We start from the raw sequence: 15,174 nt of genomic DNA, 5'->3' as shown, positions 1-15,174 counted from the left end.
CAGAAAACAAATCAACACAAACGTGCTGATGCAAACAGCTTAATGCTAACTTTAACATTGAAAACGCCACAGACATGCTAACGTGTTAGCATCGGTCCTGTTTTTAAGTTATAAAATACATCTATCAACTGTTTCAGAAAACCATAACAGGTCGGTTTAACATAAAAATATTAAATATTACTCAGACATATGCTCTTCAGGGTTTTAGCGGGAAAAATTGGGATAAAGCAAAATTAAACAATGAATCCATGAATCGTAGATCGAAGCACTGCTTCGATCTGTGAATCACTGCTTCGATTGGTTCAAGGTTCAAAGCAAAGCCACGCTGCAGAAAAGTTGATTACAGACCCGCTGCAGGTCTGTAATCAATGTAGAGAAATGATCATTTTCCTGAGAAACACCCCCCAAGTGCGCAAGTGCGCAACTGCAAAAAAGCCTACCGGACATGACTCATGACAAATCGGCCTGACTTCGTTGCAGTTACTAGTTGTCTCTGGGTGAAAACACGACTTTTTTCGTGTGTGTGTTTTTTTGTTTGTTTGTTTGTTTGTAACGAGTAATGGCATGGCGCATAGAAAATGTATTGGAGTAGAATTATGCAATTAACGCTGGAAATGTAGTGAAGTAAAAGTGAAAGTAAGCTGAATTAAAAAAAAAAAAAAAACCTCAAGTACAAAGTCTCCCAAAACGTACTTAAGTATAGTAGTGAAGTATTTTTACTTCATTACTATACAACACTGCTGACAAGTGAGGTGAGTGTGTTGAGAAGGTGGAGGGAATATTTTGAGGAGCTGATGAATGAAGAAAATGAGAGAGAGAAAAGGCTAAATGATGTGGAGTGAATAAATCAGGCAGTACAAGAGATTCGTAAGGATGAAGTGAGAGCAGCTATGAACTGAAGAAAGGCAGCTGGTCCAGATGATATTCCAGTGGAGGCATGGAAATGTCTAGAAGAGATGGCAGTAGAGTTCCTAACCTGTTAAATAAAATTTTGGAAAGTGAGAGGATGCCTGAGGAGTGGAGACAAAGGGTGATGTGCAGAGCTGCAGTAACTACAGAGGCATAAAGTTGATCAGCCACAGAATGAAGTTAAGGGAAAGAGTAGTAGAAGCTAGGCTTAGAAAACAGGTGAAGATCTGTGAGCAGCAATATGGTTTAATGCTGAGAAAGGGCACAACAGATACAATGTTTGCTCTGAGGGGTCAGCTTCACTGGGCTCATGCACCTTATATAGGCCAGAATTAATCTTTTGTGTGGATACAATTAATTATTTTGCCACAAGCAACTGTTGCATTTGAAACAACAAAAAAGTTGTCATTTCTGACGGTACTTGAACGCAGCAGCAGCTTCTGTGTGCGCTTATTATTTTTTATTAAATATAACAATGAGTGCAGGAATGACAATCCAGCACTTACATGTGGCAACAGGTAGATGATTCAAATGATTATATAAAGAGCTGTTCTGGAAGACAGAATTCACATTGTGGATCAGCTGCAGCTGGTGGAAATAACTGCACATGGACTGAACAATTTACTGCTCTGATATATTCAATCGTCTTTACACTTATATTTATTCCCCCTTTTGACAGTTTTCTGTTATAAATCAATATATATGACTTAGTAACAGCAGTGACCACAGCACACCAGTTTTTTGTTTTTTCTTTTTTAATTGGAGCAAGATGGAGCGCGCAGTGTGTTAAAAGACAGTGTGGATTCTGATGATGAAGGAGATGATCCCTCTTTTGGAACCAGAGCAGGTGGTCCACCGACATGCGCACAGATCTCCACAGCTTCTGTTTGCACTTTCTCCAGGACTCAAGCACTATGAGCTCCGTCCCAGCACTGAGTCCTGGAACTCAGAGATGCAGACACACACTGCTCCAGCTGTGGCTCCAGGCGCGTTTCATTTAAAGCGTTAAGATCAACATTAGCTTTGGTTTCATTTTGTTTCTCTTTTGTCCCTTTTGTGCTCTTGCTTCGCAGGCTGTTCAATGATAAAACTTTCGTCCACCTTTTCTCAACAAATTGTGGCTTTTTTTTAAACTTTTTTCCCTTTGTTCAGGAATTGTCGTGTGACTGGGCCATAAGTCCATGTGTGTGAATGAGAGGGAGCCCAGTGGAATAGTGCAGTTACAAGGAGTAGAAGTGGTGAAAGTAGATGAGTTTAAATATTTGGGGTCAACTGTTCAAAGTAATGGAGAGTGTGGTAGAGAGGTGAAGAAGAGAGTGCAGGCAGGGTGGAGTGGGTGGAGAAAGGTGGCAGGAGTGATTTGTGACTGAAGAATATCAGCAAGAGTGAAGGGGAAGGTTTACAAGACAGTAGTGAGACCAGCTACGAGGTCTGTTAGAAAAGTAACGGACCTTTTTATTTTTTGCAATAACCTTATGGATTTGAATCACGTGTGATTGCATCAGACAAGCTTGAACCTTCGTGCGCATGCGTGAGTTTTTTCACGCCTGTCGGTTGCGTCATTCGCCTGTGAGCACGCCTTGTGGGAGGAGTGGTCCAGCCCCCTCGTCGGATTTTCATTGTCAGGAAATGCCGAAAAAGTGCTGATGTCAAACTCTTCTGCCATTTCTCTGGTAGTCAGACGACGTCCCGGATCAACAAAGCGTTCACTTTGGAAATGATCTGGTCGTTTGAGCCTGTCGATCGCCGCTTGGTGCGCGGCGCGCCATCCGCCGCTGTGGGCCGTCTTTAATCCAGTTGTAATTGTCCTTAATCTGTGTAATCCCCATAAGATCTTCACCGAAAGCCATCTGAATTTTCCAAATGGTTTCCACTTGGCTGTCTCTCACACTTTCTGAAAAAAGTTTGATGAAGCAAAGCGGCAGTCGATCCGCCAGTTTCCTGACAATGAAAATCCGACGAGGGGACCGGAACACTCCTCCCACAAAGCCTGCTCACAGGCGAATGACGCAACCGACAGGCGTGAAAAAACTCACGCATGCGCACGAAGGTTCAAGCTTGGCTGATGCAATCACACATGATTCAAATCCATATAGTTTTTGCAAAAAATAAAAAGGTCCTTTACTTTTCTAACAGACCTCATATGTTGGACGGCTTAGAGACGGTGGCACTAACAAAAAGACAGGAGGCAAAGCTGAAGATGTTGAGATTCTCTTTGGGAGTGATGAGGATGGACAAGATTAGGAATGAACATATCAGAGGGACAGCTCAGGTGGGACGGTTTGGAGACAGAAGGAACATGAGAGACAAGTGCAAGTGTCTGTCATGTTCCAGAAGGAACATGACAGACACTTGCAGAGCATCGGTACCTTACTCCTGGACTAGTATTACTGGTATTGTAGTTACGCTGAAGTACCTGACGCTCGGTCAGGGGGGCGCGTCTGATGACTTACGCTTGCACATCGGCTGCTGGCCGCTCCACTTCAAAGACTCCAGACACACTCGTGTCCGTGGGCCAATCAGCTCGTAGCCTGTTTTGCAAAGGAAGTGGACTTCATGTCCAACACCAAACACCCGGCCCAGTCTCTGGCCATGTGCAGGAGATTCTGGTCTGGAGCAGAATCCTAGAAGGAAAAACACATTTTATTCTTCCAGCTGCACTTCCTGTATGTTTCTCTTAACGCGCAGATGTTTGTTCATGTTTGTGAGTTTTTTCACGCCTGTCGGTTGCGTCATTCGCCTGTGAGCACGCCTCGTCGGATTTTCATTGTCAGGAAATGCCGAAAAAGTGCTTATGTCTGTGGTGGATCTGTGGTGGTTGGCTCTCACTGCGGTATTGTATCACTTCCTGTTCCGGAGCACAGCGGTGTTTTGCTGTATCTGTTAGCTGTTTAGTCTGCGCAGTTAGATTGATCTAGTTAACTAGATAACGATTTGTTTCACAGTGTAATCTTTACGTGCCTTAACTAAAGCACTCCCTCTGCTGAATCACCTCTAAATTATTTACACATTATTCACTTTGTGTGTTTTTAGGAATCCGCTAGCTTAGCGCAGCTACTAGCTCTTAGCTGGTTTAGCATGGCGGCTTCTCCTGTCTCTCCCACACTTTTCTGCTCTGGGTGTGAAATGTTTAGTTATTCCTCGGCCTCCTTTAGCAGTAATGGTACTTGTAATAAGTGTAGCTTATTCGTAGCTTTGGAGGCCAGGCTGGGCGAATTGGAGACTCGGCTCCGCACCGTGGAAAATTCTACAGCTAGCCAGGCCCCTGTAGTCGGTGCGGACCAAGGTAGCTTAGCCGCCGTTAGTTTCCCTCTGGCAGATCCCGAGCAGCCGGGAAAGCAGGCCGACTGGGTGACTGTGAGGAGGAAGCGTAGTTCTAAACAGAAGCCCCGTGTACACCGCCAACCCGTTCACATTTCTAACCGTTTTTCCCCACTCTGCAACACACCCACCGAGGAACAAACTCTGGTTATTGGCGACTCTGTTTTGAGAAATGTGAAGTTAGCAACACCAGCAACCATAGTCAATTGTCTTCCGGGGGCCAGAGCAGGCGACATTGAAGGAAATTTGAAACTGCTGGCTAAGGCTAAGTGTAAATTTGGTAAGATTGTAATTCACGTTGGCAGTAATGACACCCGGTTACGCCAATCGGAGGTCACTAAAATTAACATTGAATCGGTGTGTAACTTTGCAAAAACAATGTCGGACTCTGTAGTTTTCTCTGGGCCCCTCCCCAATCGGACCGGGAGTGACATGTTTAGCCGCATGCTCTCCTTGAATTGCTGGCTGTCTGAGTGGTGTCCAAAAAATGAGGTGGGCTTCATAGATAATTGGCAAAGCTTCTGGGGAAAACCTGGTCTTGTTAGGAGAGACGGCATCCATCCCACTTTGGATGGAGCAGCTCTCATTTCTAGAAATCTGGCCAATTTTCTTAAATCCTCCAAACCGTGACTATCCAGGGTTGGAACCAGGAAGCAGAGTTGTAGTCTTACACACCTCTCTGCAGCTTCTCTCCAACTGCCATCCCCTCATGACCACATCCCCGTAGAGACGGTGCCTGCTCCCAGACCACCAATAACCAGCAAAAATCTATTTAAGCATAAAAATTCAAAAAGAAAAAATATCGCACCTTCAACTGCACCACAGACTAAAACAGTTAAATGTGGTCTATTAAACATTAGGTCTCTCTCTTCTAAGTCCCTGTTAGTAAATTATATAATAATGGATCAACATATTGATTTATTCTGCCTTACAGAAACCTGGTTACAGCAGGATGAATATGTTAGTTTAAATGAGTCAACACCCCCGAGTCACAATAACTGTAGGAACGCTCGTAGCACGGGCCGGGGCGGAGGATTAGCAGCAATCTTCCATTCCAGATTATTAATTAATCAAAAACCCAGACAGAGCTTTAATTCATTTGAAAGCTTGACTCAGTCTTGTCCATCCAAATTGGAAGTCCCAAAAACCAGTTTTATTTGTTATCTATCGTCCACCTGGTCGTTACTGTGAGTTTCTCTGTGAATTTTCAGACCTTTTGTCTGACTTAGTGCTTAGCTCAGATAAGATAATTATAGTGGGCGATTTTAACATCCACACAGATGCTGAGAATGACAGCCTCAACACTTCATTTAATCTATTATTAGACTCTATTGGCTTTGCTCAAAAAGTAAATGAGTCCACCCACCACTTTAATCATATCTTAGATCTTGTTCTGACTTATGGTATGGAAATTGAAGACTTAACAGTATTCCCTGAAACCCCCCTCTGTCTGATCATTTCTTAATAACATTTATATTTACTCTGATGGACTACCCAGCAGTGGGGAATAAGTTTCATTACACTAGAAGTCTTTCAGAAAGCGCTGTAACTAGGTTTAAGGATATGATTCCTTCTTTATGTTCCCTAATGCCATATACCAACACAGTGCAGAGTAGCTACCTAAACTCTGTAAGTGAGATAGAGTATCTCGTCAATAGTTTTACATCCTCATTGAAGACAACTTTGGATGCTGTAGCTCCTCTGAAAAAGAGAGCTTTAAATCAGAAGTGCCTGACTCTGTGGTATAACTCACAAACTCGCAGCTTAAAGCAGATAACCCGTAAGTTGGAGAGGAAATGGCGTCTCACTAATTTAGAAGATCTTCACTTAGCCTGGAAAAGAGTCTGTTGCTCTATAAAAAAAGCCCTCCGTAAAGCTAGGACATCTTACTACTCATCACTAATTGAAGAAAATAAGAACAACCCCAGGTTTCTTTTCAGCACTGTAGCCAGGCTGACAAAGAGTCAGAGCTCTATTGAGCCGAGTATTCCTTTAATTTTAACTAGTAATGACTTCATGACTTTCTTTGCTAATAAAATTTTAACTATTAGAGAAAAAATTACTCATAACCATCCCAAAGACGTATCGTTATCTTTGGCTGCTTTCAGTGATGCCGGTATTTGGTTACTCTTTCTCTCCGATTGTTCTGTCTGAGTTATTTTCATTAGTTACTTCCTCCAAACCATCAACATGTCTATTAGACCCCATTCCTACCAGGCTGCTCAAGGAAGCCCTACCATTATTTAATGCTTCGATCTTAAATATGATCAATCTATCTTTATTAGTCGGCTATGTACCACAGGCTTTTAAGGTGGCAGTAATTAAACCATTACTTAAAAAGCCATCACTTGACCCAGCTATCTTAGCTAATTATAGGCCAATCTCCAACCTTCCTTTTCTCTCAGAAATTCTTGAAAGGGTAGTTGTAAAACAGTTAACTGATCATCTGCAGAGGAATGGTCTATTTGAAGAGTTTCAGTCAGGTTTTAGAATTCATCATAGTACAGAAACAGCATTAGTGAAGGTTACAAATGATCTTCTTATGGCCTCAGACAGTGGACTCATCTCTGTGCTTGTTCTGTTAGACCTCAGTGCTGCTTTTGATACTGTTGACCATAAAATTTTATTACAGAGATTAGAGCATGCCATAGGTATTAAAGGCACTGCGCTGCGGTGGTTTGAATCATATTTATCTAATAGATTACAATTTGTTCATGTAAATGGGGAATCTTCTTCACAGACTAAAGTTAATTATGGAGTTCCACAAGGTTCTGTGCTAGGACCAATTTTATTCACTTTATACATGCTTCCCTTAGGCAGTATTATTAGACAGCATTGCTTAAATTTTCATTGTTACGCAGATGATACCCAGCTTTATCTATCCATGAAGCCAGAGGACACACACCAATTAGCTAAACTGCAGGATTGTCTTACAGACATAAAGACATGGATGACCTCTAATTTCCTGCTTTTAAACTCAGATAAAACTGAAGTTATTGTACTTGGCCCCACAAATCTTAGAAACATGGTGTCTAACCAGATCCTTACTCTGGATGGCATTACCCTGACCTCTAGTAATACTGTGAGAAATCTTGGAGTCATTTTTGATCAGGATATGTCATTCAATGCGCATATTAAACAAATATGTAGGACTGCTTTTTTGCATTTACGCAATATCTCTAAAATTAGAAAGGTCTTGTCTCAGAGTGATGCTGAAAAAGTAATTCATGTATTTATTTCCTCTAGGCTGGACTATTGTAATTCATTATTATCAGGTTGTCCTAAAAGTTCCCTGAAAAGCCTTCAGTTAATTCAAAATGCTGCAGCTAGAGTACTGACGGGGACTAGAAGGAGAGAGCATATCTCACCCATATTGGCCTCTCTTCATTGGCTTCCTGTTAATTCTAGAATAGAATTTAAAATTCTTCTTCTTACTTATAAGGTTTTGAATAATCAGCTCCCATTTTATCTTAGGGACCTCGTAGTACCATATCACCCCAATAGAGCGCTTCGCTCTCAGACTGCAGGCTTACTTGTAGTTCCTAGGGTTTGTAAGAGTAGAATGGGAGGCAGAGCCTTCAGCTTTCAGGCTCCTCTCCTGTGGAACCAGCTCCCAATTCAGATCAGGGAGACAGACACCCTCTCTACATTTAAGATTAGGCTTAAAACTTTCCTTTTTGCTAAAGCTTATAGTTAGGGCTGGATCAGGTGACCCTGAACCATCCTGCTGGGGGGTTCCCATGATGCACTGTTTCTTTCTCTTTTTGCTCTGTATGCACCACTCTGCATTTAATCATTAGTGATCGATCTCTGCTCTCTTCCACAGCATGTCTTTTTCCTGGTTCTCTCCCTCAGCCCCAACCAGTCCCAGCAGAAGACTGCCCCTCCCTGAGCCTGGTTCTGCTGGAGGTTTCTTCCTGTTAAAAGGGAGTTTTTCCTTCCCACTGTCGCCAAGTGCTTGCTCATAGGGGGTCGTTTTGACCGTTGGGGTTTTTACGTAATTATTGTATGGCCTTGCCTTACAATATAAAGCGCCTTGGGGCAACTGTTTGTTGTGATTTGGCGCTATATAAATAAAATTGATTTGATTTGATTTGAATTCAGTTTTTGTGTTCAGATGAGTTCTGCTAAGAAGCTAGCTGTAGCTAGCAGCTGTTTAGTCTTGGACCAGAGGTTTTGGGCTTTGGGGCTATTACCCAGACTGAGTCTGTGGAAACAGGAGCTCATGATGTAGCATTAGTATTATTATTATTATTTATTATTAATGTTTGTATGTCACAGACATGAATGAGCGAAGCTCGTCAGTATTTCACCATGTCATTTCGGTCCTTGAGACTTTATTTTGAGTAAATGCTTCAGGGGAGCATTAGCATGGCAAAAACCTTTCAGCTTCTGGGGGGCTCTGCTCCCCCAGACCCCCCACCTTTTTAAGCAATTTTTCTTTTTTGCTTTTCAGCTGACCCCCCCCCCCCCCCCCCCCCCTAATTACAGCCCTTTTAACCTCCTGCCACTTTAAGCATTTTTTAATGCAGATGTAAATTAATATTCAAAGTTTTCAGCTAGTTGACAGTAGGGCTGTAAATTATGGCAACATTATCATATCTCAATATTGTCATATAAATTGTCATGTAAATGTCACTCATATACATGCTGTCCATATTATTGAGCCGCTTGGGTGTGTGGGGAGACTTCCCATGGGATAAAAAAAGCTTTTCAACCTACCATCCCTGGTTCTCAAGACCAGGCACCTAAGTGGCTCGACTCTACTCTTTTTTTTTTCTTTTTTTTTAAAGATATTTCTGTGTACCTTAGTAAACACTTGTAGAGTTCCACCTTAGATTTGGAATGTATAATAGAAGATATACCTTACTGAATTTTCATATCAATATGATATACAATATGACTATGATTTGACACAAAGTGCAGCAACAGTGAAAATTAAACCTTCTTAAACAAAACAGTAATAATACCACACTCATTTTGCACTCATCATAAGGTTAGGATACTGTCCCCTCCAAAAGTATTGGAACACTTGGAATTTCACATATTTTCATTTATGTCATTTTAAATACAAGAAATACAAAAAAAATAAAGAATAAAAATTTCTAAAATTGGACAAACTGAAATCAAATCTCTAAAACTTGATAAAACCTGTAAATAATAATCAGTTTATTGCCAGTTTTCTTTAAACAAGTCAGGGGATGGAAACATGAACATTTCCAAGTCACTGAATATGTCTTGGACTTTATTTACATCAATTATGAAGAAATACAAAAGTTTCTTTCACCAAAACATCAGATCTAGACTTTCATCTCAAATGTACTTTCTGTCAAATTGTAGCTGAACTTTCAGGTCTTCTTTTGAAGAAAATCCTCCTCTACACCACTTCATCAGGAAGAAAGAGTTTAGATTTTAATTCATTTATATCAAGTTGTAGAGATTTGCTTTTGGTTAAGGAAGATAATTTTAGAAAAAAAAATGTATTTGAAATGGAATGCAATGCTTGTATCACCATTTGAAGGATTGTTTCAGTTATCTGCTGCAAAATAAGCCAACAACAATAATCCACCTGAATTAAAGACTAAATGCTTCTTTTAACAACCTGGACCTCATTTCTGACATAAAATACAGTCGTTTACTCACCAATATAAGTTTGGTGTCATTAGAAGTCCATAGTTCAAACAACATGTTCAGTTCAAATCAGAAACAAACATTTTTCTTTCTTTTTGTGGTACACAGCACCAACTACTGGACAGGAGGAACCTAGCAGTCAATGTGACTCACTGATTTCAAAATGCAGCTCTTTCAACCAGACATGTGGTGCTGTGACATGTCAATCATCTGCGTCCAATTACATTTCAGGAGAGTCCAGTGAAACCCCGGCCTCCACTCTAGCTCCACCTGTGCCAGGAAGTGTTTGACATTTGAACATTTCCTGTTTTACTGTGGATTTGAAAATTGGCACTTCCTGTTTTGGACGCCCTACCGCCTCGTGCCGCTGCGCGATGCTTTACTCATATTATTATTGTTATCTAGATTAATAAAGTGAACAGAGATCCTTCCAGAGACATTAACTGTCCACCAGCAGACTGAGACCCACTGGACAGAAGTCCACACCGAGGACCTGGTCAGTCTGAGAGGTTTGCGGCTCTGGTCCGACTCGGGCTCACTTATTTACGTCAGAAGCTCAGCTACTTCACATTTACATGCTACTGCTAAAGTTGTTAGCTCAGTGAGATGTTAGCCTTATTTATCTCGGACTTCAGTCAAGAGCAACTGAACTTTTTGTTTTGTCTTCAAAACATTTCACCATCTTTTCCAAGTGGCTTCTTCAGTCACGACTGAAGAGACCAGGAGTGCCACAACTCAGGTGAGGAACACCACCATTTGGTCAAACTGTTATACATTTGTGCACATAAGTTTAGATATGCTGGCAGAATTTTTTTTATTTTTTTTGGCCATTTTTCAGAGAATATGAATGATAACACAAAACCTTTTTTCACTCATGGTTAGTAGTTGTGTGAAGCCATTTATTGTCAAACTACTGTGTTTCCTCTTTTTAAATCATAATGACAACAGAAACAACCCAAATGATCCCGATCAAAGGTTTACATGTCCCTTGTTCTTCATACCGGGTGTTGCCCCCTTTAACATCACTGACAGCTTGGAGTCTTTTGTGGTTGTTGTGGACGAGGCTCTCTGATGGTGAAGCTGCCACTGAATATGTCTTGGACTTTATTTACATCAGTTATGAAGAAATACAAACAGTATGACACTCTATGGTAAATCTGAAGGGTACCAGAAGAGTTCCAGGGTTCTTACCTTTCGTGCTGTTCATGACCATTGCCATGGTGCTGTTGTGCAAGGCGCCCAGCTTCTTCTTCAGGGAAAGCAGACCCTGCTGGTATGATGCCTCATGGGCCATCAGCATCTTCTCCACCTGCTGCAGTGAGTTCAGCAGCTCGTGACTGGATGGACACTCCTGTGGGCGGGGCATGGTAAAATTACAGATGCGACTTTCAAGGTTCAAGGTTTGCTTCTTTGTATTTTGGAACATATTTCTAACTGATTTGTTTTGAAAGAGGTACTTGAAGATGATCATAAGAATATTTTTTTTGTGGGGAAACTAACTTTAAAAAATACAAAAATATCGTCCTTCTTACGTACAGTAAACACGACCTGTTCACATAAAACTTTCACACCTTCACTGTGTGGCAGTTTGGCACCTCCGAGACGAGACTGGGTCCAGACGTGTGTCCAGACGTAGGCAAATACTGAAGGACAAACGGCATCTCTCAGGTGTGAGGTCTAAACTTAGCCGCGAGGTTTCCTGGGCCGCGGTAACACCTGGACGAGAACTGGATCTGAGTCAGAGGCGTTTGTGTGGCTTGACAGCGAGTTGGAGGACGGGATCAGATTCATCACGTGAAAAACTGTATTTAAACGTCAAATCTAATTTAAAACCAGTTTTTCCTCAATTTAAGTTTGATGAAACATCTCCATTTTAATAGCAGCAGTTATCAATCCTGACAGTGTTGTCATGGAAACAAAGCTGGAAAGAAAGTAAATTTGAGATAAATGGCTAAATTTGAGCACAAATAGCTTCAGTTATCTGCAAATTGGAGATTAATCTTTGTTTCTGCTGTTTTATTCACATATTTATCTTATCACAGGTGGAAATAAACATGTTTATTTAATGGATAAATAAGGCTAGCTCACCCGCGAGCTGTTTCCAAAAACAGATTTGAACAGTTTTAGCAGATTCGTAGTACAAAAACATCCCCTTCAAATAATTAAAAGTCTTGTTTTCCATTAAAATGGTTCCCAAACAAACTCAGACTCATTTTCACATTGAAAATCAGAGGGTTCAAAAACAGTGAACAGCTGGTTTCAAACTTTAATCATTTTAAAAGTGGTTAAATCAGTTTGTCTTTAGTTAAAGATGGTTTAACACATTTTTTGTGAAGCCCCGGTCACACGGCACTAACACCGAAGCCAAAACGAAACAAGAAATCTGGACTTACGTTGACTTTCTGAGACATCGTTTAACCGTCGTCCAGCTTCGTTTCTGCAGCCGGCGCATCGTCAGAATTTTCAAACTGTTGAAAAAATGTTAATGAATCCCGACAACCTCAATTCGTCTGTATTCCATTTTGCTTTCTGTCTTAATGGTTCCTCGTTGTTTGCGTCGTTCTCGTACCGTCAGCGTTCTGTTTGACTGTCGTCCAACTTCATCCAACCTTCTGTAATTGTAATTTACTGTTATTTCAAACCAAAATGAGCTTGTAGTTAGATAAATGTAAATTAGTCCTTTGTGTTGTCAGTCTGAACGTCATAAACACAGTTTGTGTTCACTTAAATTGTTCCTCAATATGTCTTTGAGTAAACCTTTGTATCTAAAAAATAATTATAATAACTGAAATGACTATTACTCTGTGAAAAGTAATTTGGTCTGTTAATGTTACAAGCGGTGCAGTGTGTCCTGTGTGCACAAACCCTCAATGCACACTTGTTTTCTGCACATCATTTTTGTACTTGTGCACATTTCCTGAGAACATTTCTGTTCTTTTATGACAAAGTTGAAAATGCTGGACTTTTCTTGTAATATTGTTGCTCTACACTGTGTAGTACCATTGCTGTACTTTTCCACAAACACTGTGGAATTCTAGAATGTTACTGCTGCACCAAGAATTTCTGAAAAAAAGAAAAGCAAACAAAAACCCCACATTCCAGGAAAGAGGTGACGCCTTTTAATTTGACAAAATTACCACAGAGAACTAAAATAATATATATGAGATGTTCTAAAAGCTGAGAGATGTTCTCACCTGAGCCGATGAGGAGGAGAGCTGATGGAAAGACAGCATCACCATGACGACGGTCATGGCCTTCATGCTGTTTGATAAAAGCTTCATCATCAGGATTCTGAGCAAAACTAAATCACTTCTTCTCCAGGTCAGTTTCCAGATTCTCCTCCTGGATCCTCCCCGCTGAGCTCGCTGCCCCTCCCTGCAGGTGGAGGAGGAGCTGCTGCTCCTACATCTGGAACAAGCTTTCACTTTTCATCCATCAGCATCTTCACAAATAGTCTGACAGATTAGAGGGAGCAGTCAGCTGGCGGCGGCGTCTTTTAATCACCAGCAGCTACATTTTGGCGACTCGACCGGTTTCAGTGCACTTCAGGAATCTGACATTTCCTCCAGTTTCTCTGACTGTGTTTCTGGCTCCTAAATGACAGGGCGGCCCTGTGCGCAGCCAAATCCGCATCCAAGGGGATCCTGTAATAAAGGTCTGAAAGCCTCTGAAGGCAGCTGCTGCAGACACGACATCTGGACAGTTTGAAGAATTATGTGGAAACAAACAATAGATATCTGATTATTGTGGTTTCTTTACGTTTATAAAGGGGAATAAAAAACACCTTTGTTCTTAAAAAAAAAAGAGGTTTTTAGACCCTCTAAAAACACAAAAAGATGCAGGATTCTGAAGAGGTATAGTACGAGTTCATAACACAACTAAACCACCAACAGAGGGCACTCACAATTCTTTCATCTAAACAAACCTTTATGACATCAAATAGAAGAGTGAGAATGATAAAGCTTTACATGACTCCTCTGTATCCTGAAGGTGAAAAAGAAGACAGCAGGCTACAGAAGCTTTTCTTGTTGTTTGACATTTGTGTGGAACAACCCCTTAGCTCAGATTAGATAATTTGACTGTAAAATTCAGGGAGGTGATGGTCTCGTGGTTAAGTGTTGGGCTTGAGACCAGAGGATCCTCGGTTCAAATCCCAGCATGACTGGAAAATCACTAAGGGCCCTTGGGCAAGGTCCTTATCCCCTAGTTGCTGCCAGTGTGTAGTGAGCACCTTGTATGGCAGCACGCTGACATTGGGGTGAATGTGAGGCATTATTGTAAAATGCTTTGAGTGTCTGATGCAGATGGAAAAGCGCTGTATAAATGCAGTTCATTTATTCTAGATTAAAAACACATCTGGTGTCCATTAGCTACAACCAGTGTCACTCACAGGTGTTATTTCTAATTCAAGTTCGAGTTTATTCAGTTCAAGAAAGAACTTTGCAACACAAAATAAAACAAAACTGATTTCTCAGCCAGTCAACGCATACAACCGAATGGGTGTACACCTACCCCCTTTTACCTCAGCAACTTTTACTTATCACAGCAAAACAAAAAGTGAGCAGAACAGCAAAACACAGACATCTTAAAATAATCAATAACTCAAATTCCTCATCATATCCACACCAATAACAGCACACATTGCACAATCCAAAAATAATAATACAAAATCAATAACTTAATTGTCTGTACTTTAACCAACAGCTATATAGTCCTTCAAATTTGTCAGAGAATTCAGACAATTTAGACAATTTTCATATATTCAGAAAACATCAGTTCCTTATATTGGTGTTTAAACTGATTGACATTTGAACATCACTTGAGTTCCTTTGCCAGTTTGTTCCATATTTTAGGGCCACAAGTACAAACACAGAAACCTTTCCTGTCGTCTGAGCACCAGCAATTTTAAAATGATACAAGCCCCTTAAAATGAATTATATTTTCCCTCTCTCCTTGAAAAATTCTTGAATTATGAGGGGCAGTTGCTTATTTTTCACTTTCTACATTAATTGCACAGTTTTAAATGTAATAATATCTTGAAGTTTTAATATTTTAGATTTAATGAACAACAGGTTCGTATGGACCCGATAACCTGCATTGTGAATTGTTCTTAATGCTCTTTTTTGAAGAATGAATAATGATTGCAATGTAGTTTTATTAGTTATTAGTACTGCAATACGTTTTGACACTTCCTTTTGAATATGTTGAGCTTTCCAATTAATTCTTTCATCAATAATAACACCTAAGAACTTATTTTCTTTGACACACTCTATGATTAGCCTTTGTATATTTAACTGAATTTGTATGACTTTA

The 15,174-nt window shown here is 40.6% G+C and overlaps 1 protein-coding gene across 1 annotated transcript in view; it reads right to left on the bottom strand.

The window, feature by feature from the left end:
- LOC117515177 (fibulin-7-like) overlaps positions 1-13,164 on the bottom strand; it is a 29,460-nt gene extending 16,296 nt beyond the window's left edge. The window contains exons 1-3 of the mRNA XM_034175649.1: positions 13,056-13,164; positions 11,053-11,212; positions 3,363-3,533 (exon numbers count right to left, since the gene is read on the bottom strand). Coding sequence (XP_034031540.1) covers positions 3,363-3,533; positions 11,053-11,212; positions 13,056-13,145 — 421 coding nt within the window. The 5' untranslated portion in view covers positions 13,146-13,164. The remainder of the gene's footprint in view (positions 1-3,362; positions 3,534-11,052; positions 11,213-13,055) is intronic.
- Between the last annotated feature and the right edge of the window lie 2,010 nt (positions 13,165-15,174).

This window comes from Thalassophryne amazonica, chromosome 8 (genome assembly GCF_902500255.1).
Source record: "Thalassophryne amazonica chromosome 8, fThaAma1.1, whole genome shotgun sequence".
Taxonomy (NCBI): Eukaryota; Metazoa; Chordata; class Actinopteri; order Batrachoidiformes; family Batrachoididae; genus Thalassophryne; species Thalassophryne amazonica.
Note: the sequence above shows the minus strand (reverse complement) of the source record. Positions and strands in the feature narration are given on the sequence as shown.